The sequence below is a fragment of the Petaurus breviceps genome, unplaced genomic scaffold (genome assembly GCF_028583685.1).
Source record: "Petaurus breviceps papuanus isolate PSGF00001 unplaced genomic scaffold, PetGlider_PUasm1.0 689, whole genome shotgun sequence".
NCBI classification, from domain to species: Eukaryota; Metazoa; Chordata; class Mammalia; order Diprotodontia; family Petauridae; genus Petaurus; species Petaurus breviceps.
This window is the reverse complement of record NW_027186458.1, coordinates 4,260,792-4,288,273: the sequence shown is the minus strand read 5'-3', so window position 1 is coordinate 4,288,273 and position 27,482 is coordinate 4,260,792. Positions and strand designations below refer to the sequence as shown.

The 27,482-nt window shown below is 44.0% G+C and overlaps 1 protein-coding gene, 1 long non-coding RNA gene and 1 pseudogene across 2 annotated transcripts in view; 1 reads left to right on the top strand and 2 right to left on the bottom strand.

Annotated features, from left to right (window-relative positions):
* The window catches only part of ANXA5 (annexin A5), a 50,267-nt gene extending 37,657 nt beyond the window's left edge, over window positions 1-12,610 (bottom strand). Inside the window, exons 1-2 of the mRNA XM_069104883.1 lie at window positions 12,387-12,610; window positions 11,691-11,728 (exon numbers count right to left, since the gene is read on the bottom strand). Coding sequence (XP_068960984.1) covers window positions 11,691-11,693 — 3 coding nt within the window. The 5' untranslated portion in view covers window positions 11,694-11,728; window positions 12,387-12,610. The remainder of the gene's footprint in view (window positions 1-11,690; window positions 11,729-12,386) is intronic.
* Window positions 12,611-13,962: 1,352 nt separating this feature from the next.
* Window positions 13,963-16,669, bottom strand: LOC138174572 (choline kinase alpha pseudogene; annotated as a pseudogene).
* Window positions 16,670-25,213: 8,544 nt separating this feature from the next.
* LOC138174573 (uncharacterized) lies at window positions 25,214-26,403 on the top strand. Its single transcript, XR_011171771.1, has 2 exons — window positions 25,214-25,310; window positions 26,229-26,403. It is a non-coding gene; the product is annotated as an uncharacterized lncRNA (long non-coding RNA).
* The last annotated feature ends 1,079 nt before the right edge of the window (window positions 26,404-27,482 follow it).

The window sequence follows — 27,482 nt, the reverse complement described above, 5'->3', positions numbered from 1 at the left end:
TTATTACCACATTCCCTGCAGCTCTCAGCCAGCTGTGTGATGGTGAACAGTGTCTGAGAAAGCCTGCCTGCTTCCTTCTCAAATTTCCTTAAGGAGGCTTTCAGAACAGGGAGGAAGGCAGGTAGAGACCATTTTCATTTAAAAAAAAATGCTGTTGGGATAGGGACTGGATCTGTAATTTCACTGGCATCAGAAGAGCAAGTAAAGAGGAGAGGATGGGGGGGAGGGAAGCAAAAGGGAAGGGGAAAAGATGGAAGGGGAAAAGAAGAAGCAGAGGGGAGAAGATGGGAGGGAAAGGAAAGAGGAAGGAGAAAGGAAGGGGAGAGGGAAAGAAGGGGAAGGGAAGGAGAAAGGAAGGGGAGAGGATGGAAGAGGAAGGGAAGGACAAAAGGAAAAGAAAGGGGAAGGGAAGGAGAAAGAAAGAGGAGAGGATGGAAGGGAAAGGGGAAGGAAAGGGAAATGGAGGGAGGGGGAGGAGAAACAGAGGGAGAGGGAAAGAAGAGGAAGGGAAGATGAAGGGAGAGAAAGGGGAAAAGAGAGGGGAGAGGAGAGACCATCTATCTATGTCACAGTGACTCTCAAAGATTTTATAAAGAATAAGTAGGCATACGGGTTTATAATTGTTGATATCTTTTCTTCTGCCTGTCTAGTAATAGGACTATTTTTTTTACCACCCCCCCCCCACTGGACATATCTTAAAAACCAGTCCTTCCTTAAGTGTCTTCAAAATCAAATTATCTATATCAAATTCATTCTATGGATAGAAAATCTGTTTAAGAAATAAGGCTGGTTTTGAGTTTCAGTGTCCCCTTTAATATAAGCCTTCATTGTAATCCCATAATTAGCAGCAAATCATAATTGTGCAACTTTTGTTTGCACAGCACCTGGAGACTGAGTCATTTCCACAGAAACTCATTCTTTTTTCTACTTAATTCCATAGTTTATTGAATACACAATTGACATCCCCCACATCCCATCAACATCTCAAAATCGACATACAAATAAGGTACCAAATTTGCCTTTAAACCCTTCTCTTTCACACTTCCCTTATTTTTTATAAAAGCACCCCCAATCTTCAAGTCACCCAGGTGGGAAAGTTCAGAGTTAGCTCTAACTCTTTCATAGATCCCTATACCCAATCAATTGTTAGGTCTCCTCAAGTCCCATGTCCACAGTCTCTCACATCTGCCCCCTCTTCCTACCCACTTTACCATCATGCCAGCTCTTGCCCTCATCACCCTTTACATGGATTATTAATGGATCTCCATGATGCCAATCTTTCTCTCAATCCCCTAATACCACCCTTTACAAATAATCTTCCTAGGTGAGGTGCAGGTCAACCATTCCACTCTGCTAATTAAATAACCTTCTTTGGCTCGATACTTCCACTAGGATTAAAAAGTCTACACCTTCTCATCCTCAGGCATCCGGTTCCAGTCTACCTTTCCAACCTTAATTCACTTTCACCTCCTTCACACTAGCCAGATTAGCCTCCAGGAGCAATTCACCAGTGGCACTTTCTCTCTTTCCATTCATTGTTCTCTCCCCAGCAGTTTAAAGGACTCTTGGATCTGGAATAAGGCATGACTCTAAAAAAAAGACATGCCCCCTGGTCTGGCTGAGCAGGCTTGGGGAAAACTGGTACCAAGCACATTCTGCAAGTAGGGGCCAACTGAATCAGGGAGGAACCAGTGATAATGACCACCTGTTACACAAGTATGTATGACAGTTTCACCAGTCTCCCCAACAGAAGGGAGATCAGATAACAACCTGCCCCCCCGCCCCCTACACACACACACACACACCACACCCTCAGGTCCCTTTTAGATACATTAAGGAAGCACTTTAAAAATTATCCTAGCCTGAAGAGACTAATCCAAAAGAGAAAAGCAAATTTGGAAACAAAATCTGGTTCTCTGCAATCAAAATCAGTCAAGAAAGGATTTCTCTTTCGAAGTAATCAGAACACAACCAGTGAAGGAAAAAGGCCTGAGGTCTTGGATGGATCTGCCCAGACCAAATTAGGGTAATGATCCCCCTACAAGAAGGAAGAAGTCCTTTCAATCGCTTCAGTATCTTTGGGTCAACTTTGACCAGGTGCACCCCTTGAAGCAAGTGGTCAAAAGATTGACACAGTTTTAAAATAATTCTCCGGGAGAGGGGTGAAAGTAAATAATATTCTGCTTAATGAAACTTAAATGATTAACTGAACTGTCACATAAACTGAGGCCCTCTGAAATGCTGATTATAAAATATTCCTCATTCAAGACCCTGGCAATCAGAGCTTCAAAATGACTCGGATGATTTTCAAACATGGCCAAAGTGAGAATTTGTTTCATTTGGCCATGCAGAGTTGCTACAAGTGTTTTCCTTTTCCACTGGGAGAAGGACGTGGAGGGAAAAAGAGAAAAATGAATTGGAAAAAAAAACCACACATAAGGAAATTTTTTTTTAAGTAAGAAATCATTTGCATGGAGAGATGTCTGAAAGTATGAGAAGACTATCAGTTTAGACATTTCTCCCTAAAGCACAACAATGCTCGAATTTAGAAGAATAAATTAAGAAAAATTATTTCTGGTAGGTGTGAGCCTACAACAGAGTACAGATTTTTTTTTTTCCTTTGAAACTACTGATATCCTGAAAGTAAAGAAAGAAACAGCGAAACGAGAGAAATTAAACATTAAGAATTCATTCTTTCACTCAACAAACATTTCTCAGTCGCTTACTCTATTTCAGGTATTGTGCTCAAACTTCTCGTGGGGCATAGAGCTGTACAAACAGCAATCTTAGCACTCAGGAAGTTTATAAAAAAGTACTGAACTATTAGCAGATTTTGCCTTGAATTGTAGGTATTGGGATCTGTTACTTTACTTTAAAAACACACAGCATGAACAGAGAAGCAAGAGATACTGGAGGCATCACTGGATTTGGAGTCAGAGGACAAAGGTTCAAAACCCACCTCGTGCTTCCTAGCTATTTACCCTCTCTGTGGGTCAGGTTCCTCATCATAATGGGGCTTCCTAGCTCTGTGTACCTCAAAGGACCACGTAAACCTTAAAACATGGCTTCTCCCACTTTCTTGTGTTATATGATACCTTGGGCAGTCTGGAGGAGCCTCTGAACTTCTCACAATCACATCATATGCATAAAATAAAAGACATAGGACTGCAAAAGAAATCAATTATGTTGAAATACAGTCATCAAAATATGAAAAGTTCCAAACACGAGTCCCAGAAGCGCTGCAGAGATAAGAAAGGTATAGACAAATGAGGCTGAAATCACTTCCAATTGAGATTTCAGCAGATTTCAGGGAGAATCTTGGAAGTCATCCAATTACTTCATTTTACAAGTGAAAAAAAAAAAAAACTCAGTCCAAAGGATGGGGGCTAACTTACTCAAAGTCTCCCCTCCTCCAAAAATAAAGAGCACACAGTGCAATCTGTAATCAGGTCCCTCTAGCTCCCAACCCAGTCCTGTCTCTTCCAGGCTCAACAATCAGGAAAGGAAAAGCACAAAATCAGAGACTCACAGAAGGAAGGGCCCTTAGGAGTCACCTACTAACAAAGCCTTTCACTTGGTGAATGAGGAATCTGAAGCCCACAGGACATTTAATGACTTCTCCAAGGTCACCCAGCAGAAGGAGCAAAGCTGGGATTTGAACCCAGTTTAGAAATTGTCAGCACATTGTCCTCAGCACCACACCAGAGGTGGCACCCTAACTGGGGGACTGGCTGGATCTTCATAGGCAAAGGATGACAGTGAGGAAGGCACTCCAACTAGAAATTGCTAAATTCCCAGCATGAACCATGGCTCTGCTGGAACTCAGGCTTTGGGTGGGGGCAATAGCAAGTTAGAAGAAAAGGTTGATTGAGAGCAGACTGGACAATTTGGATGCAAAGAAGCCTGGGACCATTTAATGTCAGCATAAATAGCCCCACACGCCTTAAAACAGGCTGCCCTCTAAAAGCAAGAAGCAACAATTCACAAAATAAAAGCTGAGAAAATATACCTAACTTTTTGAAAGTTATTTCTGTTTTAGTTATATTAAAAGATCCAAAAGCATGAAGTCCATGGTCGACTCCCGAACCCAGCGTTCCCAGTATCCATTCAGGGTGGCTAGCTTTTTTAAGGAAAACCTGCTGTAACCAGGGGTACCTTCCCCCCTTGACTGTTCAATTGCTCACAGCTTGGATGAGAACAATGTTATTCCTTCTCTGTGCCATGGAAGACCACTAAGCCCCCTAAGGTCCTCTGGGCCTGACCCATCTGCCCTGTCTCTATGCCCTGAAGACTCTCACCACAGTCACCAGACAGACCTTCTTTTACAACCCAAGCACCCAAAGGCATCCTGGGGCAGCTGCAAGGAGATCTATATCTGTCCTGAGGATGAACTTTCTTGGAATGTTCTCTCTCCTAATAGTATGAGCTCCTGGAGAGCAGGGACAATCTCAGTTTTCTGTTTGCATCTTCATTGCTTAGCTTGGTGGTTGGCATAAAATAAGGACGTATTCAAAATAAGGGCAAATTCTTATTCATTCATCAGGTAGTTGTTTTCAAGCATTTTCTAGTCAAAGGAGAATGTCTCGGGACATTAACCTTAAAGATACAGAAAAATCTTTATCTAAAGAGTCCCTTGGTACTTAAGCCTCAATTGCTATTAATGAATATTTATTAAGCACCTATTATGTTTAGGGAAGCATGGTGTGGTAGAGAGAGAATCAGCCTAAAAGTCAGAAACACATGGGTTCAAATCTCATCTCTGACACATGCTTGCTGTGTGACCCGGGGTGAAGTCATTTAAACTGGAACTGTTTTAGGTAGCTCTAGGACTGAATGTTGCAAAGAAAGTACCTTCCTTCATTGGTAGAGAAAGTTTCTCTTCAGAGAGTTCCCAATTACAATTGAAGACTCAAGTCCAATCCCTATCCCCAAGTCCCAAGGTTTAAGGCATAGAGATAGTCCGTCATTGGGAATAGAAAAATAAAAATATTAGAACAAACCCCTGTCCTCAAGGAGCTCATATTCTAGAGGGGAAAAATTCTCATTATGGCACCAAGGGACTGGATTTTCAAAGGCTTCTGAGGAAGACCACAAACTTTGCCTTACATGTCCTACCAAGTTGGAAAGGATTTTAGTACATGCCAGGGGGCATGGGGAGAATGAATGAAAGAGAATGAGTAAAGGCAATAACCCAACCAATGAAATCTCTGGCTCCCCAAAGAACTGGCATAATTGATACCTATAACTGTGATAGTGGCTCATTAAGAGAAAGGTTGTTACATTCATATACTCTGGTTAGGAAGGCAGGAAATGTGTATGACATTTCACAAGCCCTTACTTCAAAAGTGGTAAACTTTAAAACAAGCATCAGATCTTGAAGGGCCCCCAAGTTCAACAATCTGTAAATTTCATCAACACTTCCCAAAGAAACCAGGTGCACTCCACTCCCATATAAAGTACGGTAGGTACCCACTTGCAATTTCTTCCTGGAGATAGAACAATGAGATTAAAAGCTAAGCTTAAAGGGCTGTGAGAAAGTTTAGTGAAAGGCTTGGTTTAATCCACCACAGGGCCCTTCATTGAGTCCAACCTATTTTGCAAATGAGGAAACTAAGGCTAAAGCAGCTAAATGACTTCCCCAGGATCACAGATAGAGCTTGTGTCTGAGGCTAGATTTGAACCCAGGTGTTCCTGTCTCCAATTCCAGCACTCTGTCCATACCAGCCCATTGCCTCTCAGAATCACAGAATATTAAAGCTGACCAGTCCTCAGAAATGACTTGGTCCACCTCCCTTCCCTTGGCAGATGAAGATTTTGGGGCCTAGGATAAGTCAAGTTGGCAAGGATCATAGAATTTGTTAACAGCTTAGCCAGGTCAGAACCTACAGTGTCCAAGGATTTCCAATTCACTGCTCAGTTCACTCTATTATGTTTCTTGGAGGGGGGGCGGGAGGGAGAGGGGTTGTCTGTTTTGTTTAGAAAGTTTGATGGTATTTGAAGGGGATACTGGGACTTCATCCAGACCCTGAAGGATGGGTTCAATTTTTAGTGGGCAGAGGGGAGAATAAGGGCAGGGGAAATAACAGCAAAAACAAGGTTTGTGTGGGGAGCAGAGTTAGGGGAATGGTGCAGTCATATGCCAGCCTTACTCAACTGAAGGACTATGGAGGAGTAGAAAGCTAGATGGGCTAGAATGGACCCGTGTCACAAAGGGCCTTTGATGTTGACCAGAGAAGTGTGACCTTGATGTGGTGGTCCACATATTAGGTTACTGAGCCAAACAGTGGGGTGAGAAAAGTGATGTCTGCCTGAAGTACATAGAAGGGCCCCAAGAGGGGAGAAGTGAAGACAACTCAGGAGCACAGATGGCCACACATCTAGAGCTGGGAAGGACCTCAGAAGTTATCACATCCAACGCCCTCAATTTACAGACTGAAGCCCAGGGAGATGAAGTGACAAACTCAGAGTCACATTAGGAAGTTATGATGATAATCCAAATACGAGGTGATGAGAGAACCTCGGCTAGGCTGGTAGCAGTGCTATGGGAGAGGCAGAGGTGAATGCAAGAGACAGGCTGAAAGAAAAAATGGCAGGCAGCCATGATTCCAGAAGATCAGTGAGGAAGAAGGTTGTCATCTCCTATAAGAGAGGAGATGAACTCTAAATGCCAAATAGACCCAAATCTGGGCCATGACCAATGTGGACATTTGTTTTGTTCAACAATGTATATTTGTTACAAGAGTTTTATCTTCTTTTTACCCCAGTGGTGAAAGTGAGAGGGAAAGGAAATAAATGCATGTTAGCTGAATACATACACACACACACACACACACACAAACACGCACACGCACACCACGATAAAATGGTAGGACTTGGTGGCATGCAGCAAGAATGAAATGACAGATTAGGCAGCACAGAAGATGACTCCGGTGTTTTGAGCCTGGAAGGACATCTCTCAACAGAATCACACATTCCTCTGCTTCTTAAACAGAGGCAACCGTTGATTAGCTCCAATTTGTTTTGAATATGCACGCTGTTCAAATGTTGCCTCCCACCATCAGACTGGGAGCTCTTTGAGAACAGGAGGGAGTTCGAGGTTTGGGGTTTTTGTTTGGTTGGTTTGAGTTTTTAGGTTATTTTGCCTTTCTTGTTTCCCAGTACTTACCACAGTGTCTGGCATACAGTAGGTGCTGAATCAATGCTCGTTCACTTGATTTGGTTATTTCCTAAATATCAGTAGGCGATGTTCTCATTTCAGATTCTTAATAATAGCAGACCAGTTGGAATACTTAAATATCATTTAAGTGATATATATATATATCATATGGGAAATGGTTATATAAAGTGTACATATATATGTATATATGTATAAAGTTTAATTTTAAAGTGATTAACACATATCCTCTAACCATAGATAGGTGATGAGATTATAGATTTTCCAAAATACCAAACTTAAAAGCCATTTGGTCCATCTCTCTCATTCTATAGATGAGGAAACAAACATCAATGGATGCATATGACATATGTGCACACATATACATATTTAGTGAATGCATGTATGTGTATAAAACGTATATACTTAACTGGTATGTATATGTATATAAATATACTGTGAGTATGTGTATTGTAGAATTTACATAGAAATATGTGTATGTGTTTACATATAGTGCATCTATATGGCATGTGTAAATGCATATTGTGTATGTATAGTATCGTTAAAAGAGGATTTTTAAGACCTAAAAACAGTTAACAGCTAACTCCATCTTGTTGTTTAATTGCTTTTGCAGCTTAAAGTAAAACATCTCAGTATCTCCCTTCCTCCTCATTACTTAACAAAAGAAAGCTCAAGAAGACTTAACAGCTGAAGGTGGTGGCCCCTTCTCTTCAGGTGATGAAGTAGGAGGAACTTAACACATGCTTTAATTGCTGGTATTATCAGCAGTAAGAGCAAGGACTCTGAAAATTCTCAATAGAGCGTGTATTATGTTAAGTGTGTGTGTGTTGTATATAGTGAGTGTGTTCGTATATGTAGTGTGTGTGTACATATATATCTTGTCTGAATATACAGCCTGCATACATTGAATGTGTATGTATTGATTGCATATATATTGTTTACATAGCTTATATATAATCTATGTACAGTGTAAGAACATACATGTATATATTGAATGTGTATTAAGTTGTATGGTTATATAATATTGTGTTTATGTAGCTAATATATAATGTGTATACAAAGTGAGAATAGAGATAGATACATACATACACACACATGTGTAGTAAGTGTATATGAAGATACCTAAATGGTGCAGTGGATAGGGCACTGAACCTGGAATTCAAGTCTGACCTCAGACACTTACTGTGTGACCCTAGGCATGTCACTTCACCCTGTTTGCCTCAGTTTCCTTACCTGTAAAGAGGAGGAGAAGGAAATGACAAACTACTCCAGTATCTCTGCTAAGAAAACCCCAAATGGGGCCACGAAGGATTGGATATAATTGCTGTTATATGTTGCATGAATACATCTAACATGCATATTCTGTGTGTATGTAGCATGTACAAATGCATGCCTATAACATCTGCGTATCGGTGAGTATACAGATGTAGAACCCGGAGATCAGGTTACATCAACAAAGAGGCTGCCACAGAAACCACCGGGCTACGGCAACACAGTCTCTCCCCATGGCCCACAGCCAGAAGGCTTCCTGAGGGATGCAGAGACAATATTACCGAGTGAGCTGGCTACAGAAACTAACACGAAGATGGAAAGACCCAAAGAAAACACTGTCGTTCAATGTCTCCCTCACTGGGTCTAACGGCGAATTAAGAAAAGCCAGAGCCAACTGCCCTCTTTCCTACTGGCCCTGCTTGTCGTGGCCGGAGCAGCTGGGAGAGCAGCTGGGCCCTGTCAGACTGACGACGCTCCCAGGTTCGGTCTGTCCAGGCCTGTTTCTAACACCCTCCTCTCTTCTTAGGCAAGAGTCGGAGGAGCACGAGGGGTCCTCTGATGAGTCCTGAGGGCCCTTCCAAATCTAAGAGCCTCATTTTGCAGATGAGAAAACTGAGGTCAAAAGGGCAGTGACCCTCCTCCAGGGATAGGCAGGATCCTGGAGGACGGGAATTGTCTCATCTTTGTTCTGCCAGCCCCTAGCCATGCCTTACACTATCATAAGTATCAATAAATGCCTGTGGCAATAAAAGCATGACTGATCACCTTAAGATAATCAGAGCTATTTCCCATGAAACTGGCCGGTATGCCCATTTTTAAAGTTATGCAGGATCAGTTGTCCTGTTGGGAATAGAGAACCTCTAAAATTAAAAGCAACTGATTGAAAATCTTTGGACCATCCACCGAAAAGTAAGAGCTATAAAGGCGGCTTGACATTGTGGAGAATTATTCTTCATGCCCAGTCAATCATCACACATGTTACCACCCCAGGAGATATCTCCAGAAAACGGACCTTATCTCAGGAAGGATTGCCAAGGTAATTTCGCAGAGATCCTTCATTGAAAAAGGCAAAGGAAAACTCCAAGTTTCCATTCACAGTAACAGGAGAACTGATTGGCCTTTTGTGGCATCTGAAGTGGGGATACAGGAAAAAATAATGAAAGCATTATGAATAAATGCTTTCCTGGGACATCTTCACCTGGATCTCCATCTGACCATACAACATCAAGGAATGGACCATGAAAATGATGTGCATTGGCCTTTTTTCCCCTTAGTGACCTAAAATGAATTCTGTTTTAACAGTACAACAGATCAAGATGAACTTCCCTGAGACAGGGTATGTTTGGAACCATTCTAAACCCTTACAAAAATTTTTTTTAATCCTCTTTGCTGAACTGGACAAAGAGTTGTTTTGTTCTGGGTTTTATGGGGAATGGGCTACATTGGAAAAAGTATTAACTCCAGGGTCAGAGGTAGCAATTGGAGTTCGAATTTCAATGGTATAACATAAAAAGACTCCCTCTACCAATGTAGGTCAGTACTTCTCAATAATTTATAGTCTTAGGAAGGTGTATAGAATGCTGAGAGGTTATAGGATTCACCCAATCAGTTTGTGTCTGAGGGAGGACGTGAACCCAAATCTCTTCAGTTTCAAGGCCAGCTCTCTGACATTGCTGTGTCAGAGTCAAAGGATCTGGATTCGAATCTTAGCTTAGCCACTTTCTATGTATGTACCGTGGAACAACTGACTACTCCTCTCTAGCCCCAAAAATGAGGAAGCCAGAGGTAGTTAAGTGGTACAGTGGATAGAGCACCGGCCCTGGGGTCAGGAGGACCTGAGTTTCAATCTCACCTCGGACACTTAACACTAGTCGTGTGACCTTGGGCAAGTCACTTAACCCCAATTGCCCTACCTTCCACCCTCCAAAAAGACCATTTTATACATATATAAAATGAGGAAGCCAGACTAGGATGGCTTCCAAGGTCCTTTCTGACTTCATGTCTATGATCCTATTAATTAGGAAGTGTGTGTGTGTGTGTGTATGTGTACAGATAGACAGGATAGATGATAGATTGATAGGTAGATAGATAGACAGGATAAATGATAGCTATATTATATATATAATCAGGTATACGTATGTAAAATTAGTATTGGGGTGAGATATTTAAACAGTAATTTAATAACATAATAAGGTAAGTTCTACCATTCTGATGTCAATCTTGGTTGTCACCCTCAGGTGGTAAAAGAACTAGTCTCACCAGTTTCCACTAAGTGAAGCAACCCCCAAAATACATAAAATACACAATTTAGAATCAAACTGAGGAATTTTCCCCCCTCCAGTTGGGCTGAGACAGAAGCCATTACGACAATGGAAAAAGTCAGTCCCCACCCACTGTATTGAAATAGAAGAAACTTGCCTAAAAATTATAGGAAGCTGGCAGGAAAATATCAGCTCACATGACCACTATGAGCTGTACACACTCTGGTTCCAAAGTCAGAGGCTTGTGGGAGGGCTCACTTTTACACACAGAGAAGAAAAAGGAAGGGAGTGTTGGGGGAGCAGGGGAACCACCCAAATCACTGCCTCTGGGCCCTAACTGAACTTCCACTCAACCAGAGCAAGTTAGGGAAGAAAGAAAAAGAAAGTGGGGGGGGGGGGTGATAAGAGGTCACCACGGCAAGGGAATCCAAAAGGCAGGGATAGTGCTAAACTTAATTAAGTTTTCATTCACCCTCTTTTAAAACAATTCGCTGCAGTGTAGAGGAAAGAGCCCTACACTGATAGAAGGGGAGGGGTGTTAAATTCCAACTTTGTGGGAGCTCAGGTAGGACAATTAATGTGTCTGGCTTCCAGCTTCCTTCTCCTTAATATGAGGGAGTTGGGCAAAATTACTATTAAGACCCCACCTTGCTCTAAAGCTATGGCCACTAATGAGACAGGGGCAGGACCTGGGATTTAATTAATACCGGAAATTCCCTCTATCAATCAGTGAAAGCTGGCACCTTCTCTTCAACTGAGAGTCTCAGAGAGAGCTGCCCACAGCACTGGGAGGTTGTGACCTGCCTGGGGTCACACAAGCCACTTGGTCTTTCTGACTCCAAGACCAGCTCTCTAACACTAAACCATACTGTCTTCTCTTAAACAGATAATAAGTATTAGTTTTCTGATCGCTAAAACAGTAATAATCAATTGCTCAATTTCAATAACATTAAATAGAAAATTCAGAAAGGAAAGGCCATTACCATTGTATTCTGAGACGTAGGGAAAAGGTGAACAGGACCTGAAATAGAGTAATGTGAAAGGTTAGCGAATCCTTCTTAAAGAAGCAAGTCCCCAACTCTCCCACTCCCCAGGAGAGGTGACGGAATTAATACACATCAGAAGAGATAAAATATAGCTGCCTTCATCCCTACATCTCCCCCACGGGACAGGTCGGGAGGAGCCCAGGGGAGTGGCATCTGTAACTAATGACTCGAACAAGGCATGGGCATGGGGCCTCAGTCTGGAGGGTGTGGTGCCCCACCCCTGCTCCCCTACCGAAAGATGTAAGCATTGGAAGAAGTCTGGGGGTCACCTAGTCAGGATTTAGAGCTGGAAGGGTAGGTAAAGGCCACCTAGCCCCTCACCCCGACTTTACAAGGAGGAAACTGAGGCCCACGGGGTGAATTCATTTACCCAGAGTTACACTCGGAGTGGCAAAGGTGGGTTTTGAATAAGGGTCCATTGTTCTTCCCACTGGGTCATCACAATCCCCTTCTTCTGGGGACTCCAGGCTCGGGAGGGGAAGGGACTCGCTCAGAGCCATAGTTGGCAGGTGGCAAACTTGGGACTTGAACCCAGGACTTCTGCGTCCCGGCTAGCGCTTTCCGCATCTCACAATAGCCCAGGGAGGACTTGGCCAGCATCCCGGCTCACTCTCTCTCTTCCAGACCACTTACCCTTGGTGTCTGGCTCTCAGACGTGCCCGGGGGCTGTGCGGACCTGTGCGGGCCTGTGCGGGGCTGCTCGGGGCTGCTCTGGGCGGGCGATGGAGCCGGAATGCAGCAGCAGCAGCGGCAGGAGCGACGGCGGCGGCGGGAGGAAAGCGAGAGCACAGACGTGGCGCAGCCGAGGCCGACCCAGACTGCACTGTGCAGTCCCAGCCCCGGGCCGGTCCCACCCAGTCCATCGGTCCCGCCCCCGATCTCGGCTCTGGTCCCCGCCCCGGCCCAGCCCCGCCCCGGTCTGCCCCGGCGCCTGCGCCTGCTCTAGGGCCCGGCGGGGCTACCTTGGAGAGGGGCGGGGACCCCGGCGGATCCGCTGCGGTGGCCCGGCCCACGAGGGCCGGGATGGGCAGTGCCAAGAGGGGAGGCCGAGGCCTCCCTCCCCCGCACTCTACCCTCCGCTCTGTCTAGACACCCCTCGCACCGCCGCCGCCGAAAACCCGAATTCCGGCCAGACCCAGCTCCAAGGTCACGGCTGGTGGACAGGGACGCCCTTGACAGCCACGGGTGCGGAGGGGGGCGGGGGGAGCTTCCCAGAAGTCTCGCTGCAAAAGTCATTGAAAGGGTCTCTCATTGGACCCTAGAGTTCTATAGAGTTTGCAAAAATGCTCACAGGGAACATGCTGTACTGTCCTGTACTGGCGAGAACAGAGAAATCTGTTGTTTCCTAAATGGGGATGTGGGGCCAGTGGCTCTTCTGAGCCTCAGTTTCCAAGTCTGCGGAATGAGAGGGTGTCTGGGTGAGATGATGTCCGGCGTCCTTTCCAGTTCCCAGTCCGAGATTCTACCTCTAAACTTAGACTCAAGTCTTTTAATACTATCTTTTAACACTTCCATCCACCCACCCGTTTATAACCCTATTGTTAAGGCCAGAGGGCCAAATTAAGAGCCTATAACCCCATGGTTAAGGCTGGAAGGCCAAACTAAAAGGGGGAGGGGGGGGCGGAAGGAGGGGAGATATCCAATGCTGTAAACCTCCCAAGGCCCCAAGGCTGTCCAAAAGTGGAGTGCACTGGCTTAGAGGGTAGTGGGGTTCTTTCTCCCTGGAGGCTTCCAAGTAGACACTTGTAGAATATGTGGGAAAGAGAATTCTTGTTCACGTGTGATTTGGTCTACGTGGTCTCTGAAGGCTTCACACTCTGCGGGTCTGTTTCTCATGACTCTCCTACAGTGAACTCAGTGGTTATCTGGTCCAATCCTTCACAAATGAGGGAACTTAGGCCCAGGGACTTGAAATTACTTGCCCAAGGTCATGCTCAATCAAAAAAAAAAAGGGGGGGGGCTTATTTATTTTTTGTTATTTATTATTATGCCAGGTATTATACTAATCAAACAGGTGCTAAATGACAGAGGCTTTCTCTATTAGCCAGGAAAACTTGTCACCCATCACCACTAGAACATTCATTCAAAGTTCTAATCAACTGCTTAAGTCCCTAAGGAATTTCTATTTCATTCATACTAAGGTGTGAATAACAGAATCTTAACCATATAAATCACTGTCTGCATTTTTTTTCTGATTTTAAAACTTTTATTTTTAGTATAGTACAACCTGTGTGGTGGCAGAAATGTTTGCACAAAGAACTCATATAAAAATTCAGAGTAAAAAAGGGCCCCAGGTTTACCCCCAAAGCGTCATTTAATTCCTATGGACGTTTCACAGCGATTCTTCTTGGGCCTCTATTTCTCAGCTCGGTTCATGGTCACCCCAATCATGGTACCAGTGTGGTGTCTTGAGGGAAAAGTAGGAGCTGTGGAACTCAACCTTTACAAGTATTCCCTTCCCACCCCACAAATGGCAGGAGGAGAAGGCAGACCAAGTTTTTATCCCCTTATTAAATCATTCTCTTCCACACTATACAGGAGGGTCTAGGGGCTAGGGAGAGGCCTAGGGCAGAGGCATTGCAGGAGGGCTATACCAGGCCTATCAGCTTGTGGAAGCATGTGGTGGTGCTGTGGAATCTGGCCCTCAGCCCTCTGGCCCACCACAGACATTCTGGCCCCCTTCAAGCTGGCAGCCCATCAATTTCGGGAAGGGTTCTTTCTAGTTACTGTAAGAGACCTCTGGATAATAAAGCATGTACACCAGTCACAAGGAAGACACAGAGTGAGCTCTATGTCGATGCACTTTCTTGGGCACTGGTGATTTGGACCCAAGGGTTGGGACACTAGTGCCAGGGGCACATAGCATGCCCTCCGAGCAGAGTCACTGTGGGCAGCTCCTGTTCAAGCAAGTAGTGCAAGCTAGTAGTGTCTGCAATGCATGGCCACTGCCCAACATCCTGGCCGCAATCTTTACCAACGTGTTTAAAAAGAATATATAACCAGGAAATAATAAGAGCCAGCCGACCCCCCTCCACAATGCTGCTTGGTCTTGGTGTGTAGGGGAAACAAGCTTCCCACCTGGCGGAAAGAGGAGTAAAGGATGATAAGACACTTGGCTCCTGAAATCTAGTGTGCTTCCTGATCCCATGTCAGACTCCTAGTGAAGTCGGCAACAAGATAGGAAATAAATGTAAGCCAAGTTTAATATAGGCTCTGTAGTCTCCCACACCTCAGTGCTCCCAAGGGAGGCAGGCCAAGCCTGAGGAGAGATCCAGCAGAGGAGAGATCCTTCCCATCTGTTCTGGGACCCCTGCTTCAAGTGGCTCCAAGGTTCACAAGCCTAGTTTCCTCTTCTGGTAGAAATAGGCATCAAACCTAGCCAGGGCGAAGTCCATGCAGTCAAACTCAGTAGGTGAACTTTCAGCTTGTATGATTGACCAAAGTCCCCCTAAGAAATGGGCCGCCAAGGCAAACCTGTTGGTCTCTACCAACATTTCTTCCTCCATTTTGGACTTCTCTTCCTTGCTGAGGTTTTCAAATCCATTCTGGAAGGCAGTCAAGTATTTAGAAATAAAATGAAGCTGCTGTTCCCTGGTAGGGTACTTCAGGATGTCGGCTCTGAAAAAGGGGTACCTTCCATAAGTGTAGTCATACATCCATTCACAGAAGTGATTGCCGATGTCGAAGCCCCTGTAATTGTAACTGCTGTACTCAAAGTCGATGAACATCAGCTTCTGCTTTTCCCAGTTCTCCCTGCCTTCCAGCAAGAGGATGTTCCCTTCTTGGCAGTCATTATGGCAAAACACCACTGGAGAGGTGGTTGATTCCAGCAATGACCTTAGATTTTCCATTTCCAAAGGCAGATTGTAACTGAGGAGTTTGTTTAGTTTTTGAACTCGGGATTCTTCGGTGAATTGAATTCTCAGAACTTGATTTAAATATTTCTCCATGGTTCGAAAAAGCCATTCGGGTTCTTTACTGACCGGCATCTTCATGCCATGAATCAAGGCCATTTTCTCAGCTATTTCTGCAGAGATGTGTGGCAAACTTAATTCCTCGGTGCGCAAGGGGCGGCTGGGGATGAACTGCTCCAGGCGGCCTTGAGGGAAGATCCCGTAGACTTTCGGGCCCAGGGACCTCTCGGCCAGGATGGTGCACATGACGCTTTCCCGCACCGTGGCCTCAGCCCCTTGGACCGCCTGCTTGCTTTGGGCTGGCCTGGCTCCTTCTGGATCCCAGGGCCTGGTTTGCAGCATGACACCATACAGGCGCAGAAGCACCTGGCGGGGCTCGTCCGAGACGCACGGGACACAGTCAGGTAAGGAGCAGAGGAACAGCAGGTTGCTGAGGCCACCCCGGACCACGCTCACCTGGAGCTGGGCCTCGGACAGCGCCCTCCAGGCTCCGGGCAGGAACTCCCGGCACCACTGATAGGCCTGGCGGTGGGTGTTGGGCTCCGGGGCTCGCGAGGGCGGTGACGGGGGCGGGGGGCAGGAGAGGCTTCCCCCTCCCCTTCCCTCGCCTCCCCCGCGCTCCTCCGCCTCCATGTCGCGGGGCTGCGCTGGCCCCCCACTGGGCGAGGGACGCCCCCTTCGCTCTACACTCCGGCAGCTCAGCGGCTGCCCCGGAGGCCACGGGCTCTGGTCTTCCTGCTATCGGAGCGGGCCAGAGGCGGGCGGGCCGGGGACACGGTACTAGCGGAGCCGCGGTAATGCTCAGGGCTGCCGGCCGGCCTGCAGGAGAGGCGTGGGGACGCCTTGGGCTCAGGCTCAGGATCCGGCTCCCGTTACGACTCCGAAGCTGGCAGGGCAGGACCGGCAAGGGCCGGGGCGGAAGCGGAGGCTGGAGCCCGGTCCGCGGGGGGGCGGAGATGGAGGCGCGGCGAGTCTAGGAGAACGTGACCCGCACAGGGTCACACAGGAGTAAGTATCCGAGCTCGGATCCCAGTTCTCATGGACAGGCAGAGGACTCTCCAGTTGGAGACATATGTCGGGGTGGGGGTGACGTTTTGAGCCCCCCGATTTTCCCCCCCGATTATGTCCCTTCACCCATAAGCAGACCACAGATCAACAGCTCAGCACCCTCCTTCTGAAAAATGGCCCTTTCCTCTACTACGTCAGTGTTGAGGATAGAAATAAAGTGAATGGGAGACTTTAAGCAAGACAGAAGAGTGACATAACCTCAAAATAAATAAATGAACAGTATTTGTGAGGCGTTCATTATGTGGGAGAAAAACGAAGCACTCTGCTTGCTTGTTACTAAGTTGCCGGTCAGAAAGGTTTGCTAATTGTCTAAATCCAAGGATGTCTTCTTAGAAATCCAAAAGAACAGATATTGTCTCGCTTTTAAAAATCTCTCTGACCCAAGCATTTCGACATACAATGTTATACTAATAATAAAACAGACAGAATACTCCAGAGAGAGAAAAGGATTAAAGTTTAATAGAGGCTTTTCACCCAATGCATCGACAGAAATAGTCCACTGCAGAGAAGGTTTTTTCTTCGAAAACTAAGGTCTAGTCCAGGGAGTAAGCAAAAGCAGGAAGAGTTCTTTGCCCTTTTAAATCTCCATCTCTCCGAATTCCTCTTTCAATATGGTTCTCTTAGTTTAATTAAAGACATTTCCACTTCTAGTTTAGCCACCATACACAGTTTTCTATTACACGAACAGATCGGGTCTTTGAAAAGAATTTAACTTCCAAGACAATTCCACTCATGATGTGAAACGTTATCCACGTCCAAAGAATTGATGGACTGTGAATGCAGATCAAAGCATACTATTTTCACTTTATTTTTTCACGGCTTTTTTTTAGTCCGTTTCTTCTTTCACAACATTACTAATACGGAAATGTTTCACATGATTGCACGTATATAACCTATATCAAATTGCTTACTGTCTTAGGAAAAGGGGAGTAGAGGGAGGGAGAAAATTTTGGAACTCAAACTCCTGTAAAAATGAATGCTGAAAATTATCTTTAGGTATAATTTGAAAAAATAAAATACTATTAGAAAACATAGAGCTAAAAAAAAAAAGACTATCACTAAAATTTTTAAACCAGGACATTGTCCTTTCAGAATTTAAGTATATGTCCCTTAGGAATTTAAGTACAGATAATGTTTGAGACCAAGGATTTCAGGAAAGGACATTGTAATATTTTACACAGATGAGGGGAGTGGGTACTTGGTATGCTTCCACTGCTATGCACCCAAATAATACAAAAAGAAAAGGGGGACAGCCCAGCCCACTAAAAATTTTAATGCTTTTTTATTTAGTTTAGATATTTTTAATAAATTTTATTGAGATCTTTTTGTTTTTCCATAACCTACATTTCCCAGTGTTACATTCTCTCACCACCACTATCCCAAGGACCACCCCTTTTCATATAGAATTTTCCAAAAGGAAGACAAAAATGTTCAGAAAAATTAAACAACACATCAAAAGAGCCTGACATTATAGTCTTCCATCCTCCTCGTCTCCTACCTTTCCAAGGAAACAGAGAGAAGTGTCTTCTCACTTCTTTCAGGCCAGACTTACTATAATTAATTCAATTCCCATGGATTTATCATTGCTCTGCCCATTTACATCATTATAATCTGGCTCTAGATTATTATCCTGGTTCTACTTGTCTCGCTTTCTTTCATTTGATTTAAGTGTTTTCCTTATTTCTTGGCATTCATCATATTCATTTTTTCTTACAAGATAGCATTCATGTCCCACAACTTGTTTACTCATTCCCCAACTGATGGACTTTTAATTTATTTCCAGTTCTTTGCTACCACAAAAATAAATGTTGCTGTAATAGGTTAGTGTCTATGGGGCCTTTCTATCTTTGACCTCCTTAGAGGTTTTGCCTGCAGTGAGATCTCTGGGTCAAAGAATATGGATATGGTAGTCACTTTCTGGGCATTATTCCAAATTTCATTCCAGAATGAAAATGAGATTTTCAAAAATAGGTCCAGAGGAAAAATTCCAAACCAATGATGTAATTTGAAAGGAAAATCAGATTCCATATATAAACACTTGGCTGATTGAAGATTTTCCAAATCAAAAAGCATTTATTAAGCACATATTATGCCAGCAACTCTGCTAAACACACAAAAACATGATTTTACCATAAGATAATTTAAATCTGCGATCTAAAACACATGAAAAGGGGAAGAGAAATGTCTCACTAATGAGAAAACCTTACTTTTATTCTTAGTTTAATAAAATTTCTAAAATTAAAATTTATCAAAACAAAAAATACTATATGGTCCAACTGCTAGCCTGCTAGGAAGTTAGGAGTTTCCTCCAATGCAGAGGAAGCCAATTCCATGTTCTTTTCTTAGTGAGTGGAATTTTAAAAAGAAGTCCAGTCCTTGCCAGTCCTGCCAGAGCCAAGGATGCCTCTTGGAATCAGCCCAACTCCTTCAAAGTTCAGATGGTTTTACAATAGCTGACTTGCAAAGAGTAGCATGGTGCCAGCAAAGAACCAAGCCCTTCATTCAGAGTTATCCCACTAAGAATTATGGCCATCCATTTGCCCCAGTCTTATTTCAGGGTGAATTAGGTAATTTTTGATATGAAGTAGCAAAATACTACATAAATTTCAAGAACCACATTGTGTAAATGCCTCTATAGCTTGCGGTTTGTTTTGAAGTACTCTTGGACTTCTAAGATGAAAGGTCCCCATCAGTATCCTCCATTGATAGGGATGCTCAGAATCTCAGAACTGAAAGGGACCTCAAAGGCCAGCTGGTCCCAGTGATACATGAATAGGCAGCTTCTCTCCAACAAGAAGCCCTCCAACCTCCACTTGAAGACTTCTACTGAGGAGAAATTTAGGACCTTCTGACTCAGTCCTTCTTACTTTCTTTTCCCTGCCCTAAGATCTAAACCTGTTTCTCTACAACTGCTAGCCATCCCTCCTATTTTTACCCTCTGGGGTCAAGCAAAATAAATTGATTTCTTGTTACATAAAAGAGCCCTTTAGATCCTTGGAGATAACTAATGTATCAATCAATCCACAAGTTATCATTAAGGGCTAGACATTGTATAGTCTCTTCTAAGCCTTCTCTTTTCCAAGTAGAATGTTCTTAGTTCCATCAGCCAGTCCTTCTGTGTGACAAGAACTGGAGGCCCTTCCTGATATTGGACCAGTTTGTCAATATTCTTTTAGTTAAACTGACTGGGGAGTGATCTGACCAGAGAAAAGTAGATTATAGTTGTTACTTCCCTCACCCTAAACACTTTGCTTCTCTTAATGCAGTTATATATAATATATGTAGTATATATTATATAGAATAAGAGAATTCTCTCTCTCTCTCTCTCTCTCTCTCTCTCTCTCTCTCTCTCTCTCTTTCCTTCTCTCCCTCCCTCCCTCCCATCCCCCCCTTCCACGATAAATGATTGACTCACATTGATGTTACAATCCACAAAACCTAAGGTTGTTCCTTTTTTTTTTTTAGCTACTACCTACTCTTACCTTTCTCACAGTCTCTGAGTCTAAGAATATAGGAAAGAGGATGTAGTGTAATGGGATCATAGATCTAGAACTGGAAAGGACTTTAGAGACCATCAAGTTCAATCCCCAAATTATCAAGTGAGGAAACTGAGGCACAAAGAGGCTAGGTGATTTGCCCAGGTGCCTCTAGCGTTTCTGATTATCTGCACGGAGGATAAATACATTGTTTATTGCGGGGAAGATTTCCCCACAGCTTCACTAAGGAACTGGGGAAACATTTGAAATGTGTCTTAAAATTCTCTTGAGTTCATGTGTGGGTCCCCATGGGAATCACTTTTTTGGTCCAGACTTATGATTTTAGTGGTATAAAGAACTCTCCTGGAAAGAGTGGGTGGAGCCTAAATGCAGACTGAAGTGACTTTTTCTTTATATTTTTCTTGGTTTGTTTTTGTCTGTGTTTTCTTTTACAACATGACTTACATGGCAATGTGTTTTGCATGACTATATATGTATAACCTATGTCAAATTTCTTGCCTTCTCATGGAGGGAGAGGGAGAGAATTTGGAACTCAAAATTTGAAAATAAAAAGTTAAAACTTTTTTTTATATGCAATTAAAAAAATAAAAATCTTTTTTTAAAAAAACTCTCCTAATGAGGAAATTCTCCATGCTAATACAGATTGACAGTTCTTCTTTAACTTCTAGTCTTAGAAAAAATGTCTTGTCCTGGAGCACATATAAATTCATTAAACTATAGGATCACAAAGAAACAGATACATACTGGAGGAGGTGAACCTGGGCAAGTTACCTACCCTCTTAGTACTCTAAGCTGCAAAGAAGGTGACACCTTGAATTGGTAGAATAAATTCCCAGAACTCTCTTCACCACTGACATCTCAGGTCCAATTGTCATCCTACGGATCATAGCTTTAGAGCCAGAAAGGACCTTCAAGGTCTTCTCATCCATTTTCCTCATTTTACAGATGGTTGAAAGTCAGGGCTGGAACCCTAGGCTTTCTGACTCTGAGGCCAGCTCTCTAGCCACTGCCACTCTGTTTCACATGACTGTTGTTGCTTTTTGTCTTTCAGCTTTGGAGATGACCAATGACATCAAGGGTGATGTCTTGACTTGCTCGTGAATTAGATTTAAGTGAGGCAGAGTTGCACATCGACTCTCTTCCTGAGTCATCGATGTCCAGTGGTAGGACAGAACTCAAGGCTGGGCTTAGGACACAGAGGATGACCTTGGCATCTTCGTACTTGACCAAGTTCAAAGTGTTCCAAAGCACCTATTCCAGGTGCCTTTATGGTCACTGGAATAAACTGTTCTCATTCATCCATTCTGCCAGGAGACGTCTTCACATGCTTGAGATCGACATCCCCCTAACTCATCATTTGAGGCCCAATGTTTACCCCCAACCTGGTTTAGCCCAACTGTCAAGACAGTTTGTGGGGTGTGGCCACTGTGCACTCTACAAGCTTTGAAGTCAGAGGTGAGAGTGGGGTGAATTCAGTGGATGCAAAAGGTGACTGAGCAGCCCTGAAAACACTGTTTTGAACGATAAATGTGGGTTGAAAATAATATTATAGTTGAATGGTTTTTCCTTTTGTACTTATCATCTAAGTATTTCAGCTGTTTTCATTCCTCCCCTTCACCCAGATTTCTAACCAGTCAATCAATCAACAGTATTTTTTTTTTCCGCTTTTTGGAGGGCAATTGGGGTTAAGTGACTTGCCCAAGGTCACACAGCTAGTTTTGTGTGTGTGTGTGTGTGTTAAGTGTCTGAGGCCAAATTTGAACTCAGGTCCTCCTGACTCCAGGGCTGGTGCTCTATTCACCTAGCTGCCCCCAACAGTATTTCTTAAACACTGGTAATATCCAGTCTGTGCTAGGAGTTGATCAGACAAAAGCAAAGGTGTCCCAGTAGCACTTTTTAAAAGCTTCCAACATCCAACAGAACCTGCTCTACCAATCCACAAATGAAACAAAGTAGAAAAAGACTAGGGACTGAGCCTGTGATTCGACAGTGGCTTTCGCTAGTGAGGAAAATCCCTTTACCAGTGTAGGTTGCCACCCCTTCTACAACTTATGGCCTTGGCATTGCCTAGGCTATCACTGAGAGCCAAAGTGACTTGCCCACTATCACACAGTGAGTACGTGTCAGAGACAGGACTTGAGCCAAGTCTTCTCGTCTTCAAAGTCTGCTGTCTTATCTACTACAATCTGGAAACAGAGTAAAACATTCCAAATATTTTTTTAATTACCTCCTTGAGCAAACTTTTTATCCAAAAGCCATTCACTTGTTATCTCCCCACCCCCTTCCCTTCCCTCTAGCAAGGGAAAGCCAATGGACAATTAGCCAGCTCTCTTCCCACTGAAACCTGGCCCAGTTTAACCACCTCCCACAGAGATGAATCCATAGGGCTGTCCTTAGGCGGTGCCCTCCTGAGCCAAATTCCACTGGGGCTTGGTGTGGTGAAGGCCCTTCTCATGACTCATAGCTCAGAAATCCCAAGGAGAGAGGTTTGGGGGGGGGGGGGGGGTTGTATTCACCGTAACAAAGGGTAGAGAGTGGAAACACATGGTCCCAGATCAGAGAGTGAGCTTACAGTCTGCTCCCAGCTGTGGGACAGTAAAGGGGCCTAGTTGCTTCAGGAGTGATAATATAGCTTATGTCTATGTTTTTATAATGAAGACTCAGGAAGGTCAGGGTGAAGTTCTCACCTGGGATGAGAAGATGGAGGAAAATGAACCACTAATGAGAGCTTGTCCTGGTTTGGGGACATAGAGGGGAGAGAAGCCTGAATCAGACTACCCTGAGAAGAAGATGGACAAAGTCAAAAGAGATTTCTGCACCCAGGCAGCACAAAACCCAGTCAGTCAATAATCATTTATTAATCACCTACTACAAAGCAGGCACACCCTAAATCAATACTGACCCATGTGGGTGAAGTGTTTGACTTGGAGTTGGGAGGAAGTAGGTTCAAATCCCACCTATGTGGTCATTGGCAAATCACTTAACTTCTGACCCTCAGCTTCTCTATGTGTAAAAATGAGGGGGTTGGGGGCAGCCAGGTAGCACAGCAAATAAGAGCACCGGCCCCAGTGTTGGGATGACCTGAGATCAAATCCGGGCGCAGGTACTTAGCACCACACCCAGAAATAACTAGCCATGTAACCTTGAGCAAGTTACTTAACTGAGATTGCTTAAAAAAAAAATGAGGGGGTTGGCATAATCCCATCCTAATTCTTACTAACTAGAGGATAAACTCTGTTACTGCTGAAGGATCAAAAGACCTTTCTATCACCCTCTAAATGTTGGTCTTCTAAGGCAAGCTCCCGTTGTTCCCCCCCTAATTATGGTTCAGATACAGGTTATTTAGGTTAATGGATTTTGTTATCAAAGGATCTCTGAGGGCACCTAGCCCAGCCTCTAACTCAAAGCTTCTTAACCAGGGGCCCATGAATTTGTTTTAAAAAAAATATTTTGGCAACTGTATTTTAATTTTTTTAAAAAAGATGCATAACCATTACAATAGCACTATGGTTCCCAACAGAATTTTTCTTCTGAATAAATAAGTAATAATGTTATATGATAGCTAGCATAAACTTAAATTCCATATAATATTTATATACATATATATGAGATATATATGTATAGATTAACATGAAGTCAAACCTTCAATAAGCCTATAAAAGGAAAACTTACTAATCAGGTTAAAAGAGATCAAAATAATTATGTCCAGCTAAAATAGAGGGGAGAGAGGGGAAGAGAGAGAGAAAAAGAGACAGAGAGACAGAGAGGTGTTATCCTTCACTTCTTTCATTCTGTGAACTGTCTCACACTGGTAACTTGCTAAATGTCTACATCTCTGTTCCACCTGACTTAATCATACTAATGGTTTTCTCTTGAGATTTCCCTAACTCTTCCTCACTTCTGATTTAGATAATCCATTCATTCCCAGGGCCCCCACAATCACAGTGTAACTAGAAATGCCAAATCCTATCTGGGTCAGATGCTGGAACACTGTTTGATATTTTGCAATTTCCCCAGCTCTGGCTGATTCGAGAGCTGAGTATCTGTTTTCAAGATGGATCAGTCAGTAAACATTTAAGTACTTACTCTGTGCCAAACACAATGTGCAGCCCAGTGATGTCAGTGAGGGAAGCAGTGAGATTCTTTCAGTGAATAATTATCAAACCTGGTCAAAGTTTCCCATCTAAACCTAGAATAGTCAGATTGTTTGGCACCTTGGTGGTCTCTGGCACTCTGACTTTCAATGATCTGTTCAGGATAGCATTGTGATTTTTGTTGTTCAGTCATTATCAGTTGTGTCCAACTCTGTTACCCCCATTTGGGGTTTTCTTGGCAAAGCTACTTGCCATTTTCTTCTCTAGCCCATCTTAAGGGTGAGGAAACTGAGGCAAACAGTGTTAAGTGACTTGCCCAGGGTCACACAGTAAGTGTCTGAAGCCAGCTTTGAATTCAGGGAAGATGAGTATTCCTGACTCCAGGCCCAGTATTCTATCCACTATGCCACCTAGCTGTCCCAGCATCATGATAGCCTACATGTTGTCTAAGGATGTGGGTTATCATTTCTTTCAGTATCCCATACATCGCCAAACTCTCCCTTCATCGAACTATTCAAACAAGTGGTAAGGTCTTCCAGCTGGAGGTCACACTTAATTCTATTCTTCACCAAATCACTAAGGAAACATTGAGAAAGCCAAACCAGGTCCATTGAGGTCAACCCATGAACCACCCATCTAGTATTCACCATTATAATCAGTAGCAACAAACTCTTTCCTTCCTTCCGTCCCCCCCCCCCCCCATTTTGTAGGGAAAATACAGAAAGTTGATTTTGATTCTCCTGGAGAGATATAATTACCTCTTACTTTTCTTTTTAGTTGTCCTATCCAAGAAGGTGATGGCCCTTTTAGAAACCACACCATTCTCAAAATGAAAAGAGGCATAAGGTAAGATAAAAGTATTCACTGTGACTTATTTCTTCCAGGGTGTCAGATTTGACTTGTCTTTTAGGTCCAAAACAGATGTCGGATTTGATACAGCATCATTGGCCAAATCTTGGTTTGAAACCCCAAAGGGATTCTGAGGTACAGGCATGTGTTCTCTGACATTATGGAAATCTTTTGGTTTTCAACCTGGAACTGAGTGAGGATTACCTCTCTTGTTGGCAATTGATAAATAAGAACCAACATTTCGTCTCATTAAAATATCATCCTGCCCACATAGCAATCTCACGCACAATGTGACAGAAAAGAGCCTGAGCGTCAGTCCTTGGGGCCCCATAACCTGTGCTCAGAAATTTATTTTGCTGTGACACGGTTCATATCTCAAACCTGCCCTCATCACAGCATGGATCACCAGTTCCAGAGTTTGATTAAAAATCTACTGGGTCAAAAAGGCAACCTTGCTTCACCCCTGCACTGATGTGGATGTTCAAAGAAAAGCCATCCTTAGAACAGCCTTGTTACCCCCATAGGATCTCTGCATCCCTTTCGTGTCCTTAATCATACAAGGCAGTCAATTTCAGTGCCAACCAGATGTAGCCCTGAGCCAAACACATTTGTCAGACCCAGCAGACCACCCCACACACATTCAGTGTTTGTCATCAATAACAAACTGTCACAAAAACTTGTGCCCACAGCAACCCTTAGTGGGCATGACGTCCTTCGGCACCTGCTGATACACCCATACCTAGTACCCCAGTCCTCCAACCATTTCGTTAAAACTGAGGCGTAGAGCTCAGGGATGTGAGTCTCCAGATGGAGATCAGATTCTTCTCATGTTTGTTGTAGAATTAAAGTGGTATTCAGGAAGGGGGGGGGGGAGGTAGGAGCAAACATTTATTAAGCAATTACTAAATGCCAGGCCCTATGCTAAGTGCTTTACAAATATTACCTCATTCGATCTTCCCAACAACCCTGGGAAGCAGGTGCTATTTTTATCTCTCTTTTCCAGCTCAGAAAAACGGCAAAATGAAAACAACACCATCTTTTGTCTCTCCTCAGTCTCATAACAGACAAGGAAGGAATCGGGACTCACTATCAGATTTCCCAGCAGCTTCCGCTCAACCTCTCAAAGGCTGCCTTCCAAGGATGCAGAGGAGCAGGGATGCCTGAAAGCCGCCCCGATGAAGTTACAAAGTCTTAAAATATTAAAGTCTGACCTCCCAGCCAGGATTTACTTGAGAGTCCATAAGATTCAATGAGAAGAAATGTCTTCTGGTTATAAATCATCCTATAATTAGGTTATATTAATTATAGTAAATTATAATTAGCCCTCTAGGGTCCCAGAAGCAGGAGGGAGGGGAGCAGACATTTAGATGGAAACTGCAGTCAACAAGCCTTTATCAAGTGTGCCGGGCACGTGGCTAAATGCTGCCACATATATAAAGACAGGCAAAGACTTGGCCCTTGCCCTTGGGAGCTCACAGACCAATGGGGAGACCACATGCAGATATAGGCTGGTTGTTGTCCTTGGTGTTCAAAGAGGACCAGACAACGTCTTTCTGTGGGGATCAAGGTACAGGGCGTGCTGTGGCTGATCAGACCAACACTAGCTCACAAGGCTCTGCCACAGGGTGGGCACAGATAGCCCATATGAACATCTGGGGTGGGGAGGGCTCTAAATGTGTGCATCTCACATTTCTTTGGAGCTACTGAAACTCTGCTTTGCTCATAGAGCACAGCACCTTCCTTGATGCAGGCAGGCCTGAGGGAAGGGGGCAGGGGGAGAAGGAGGAACCCAGAAAGACCTTGCAACAGGTAAGATTCTAGTTGAGCTTTGAAGAAAACCAGGGAAACTGGGAGACAGAGGTAAGGAGGGAGAACAGGCAGTGGACAAAACAAAGTGGGAGATAGACTATCCTCACCTAGGAATACTGAGAAGGACATGTATGAGGGGGTAAGAAGACTAGAAAGGAAGAAAGGGGCCAGGTTGTGAAAGGCTTTAAACACCAAGCAGAGAATTTTCTATTTGATCCCAGGTATAATAGGGAGCCACTTGAGCTAATAGAGAAGGAGGGGAGGGGGGTTTGTGGTCAGATCTGTGCTTCAAGAATATCCCTGGCAGCTGAGTAGAAGAGGGATTGGAATGGGCAGAGACTTGAGGAAGGGAGACAGTGGCATGAGCCTTAGTATGAGGTGTTGAAACCTCACACCAGAGTCATGGTAGTTGTGTGAGTGAGAAGAAGGGTGAAAGCTAAGGTCAGGGCTGGATATAAAATCTGGAAATCATCTACATAGAGATGGTAATTCAACCCA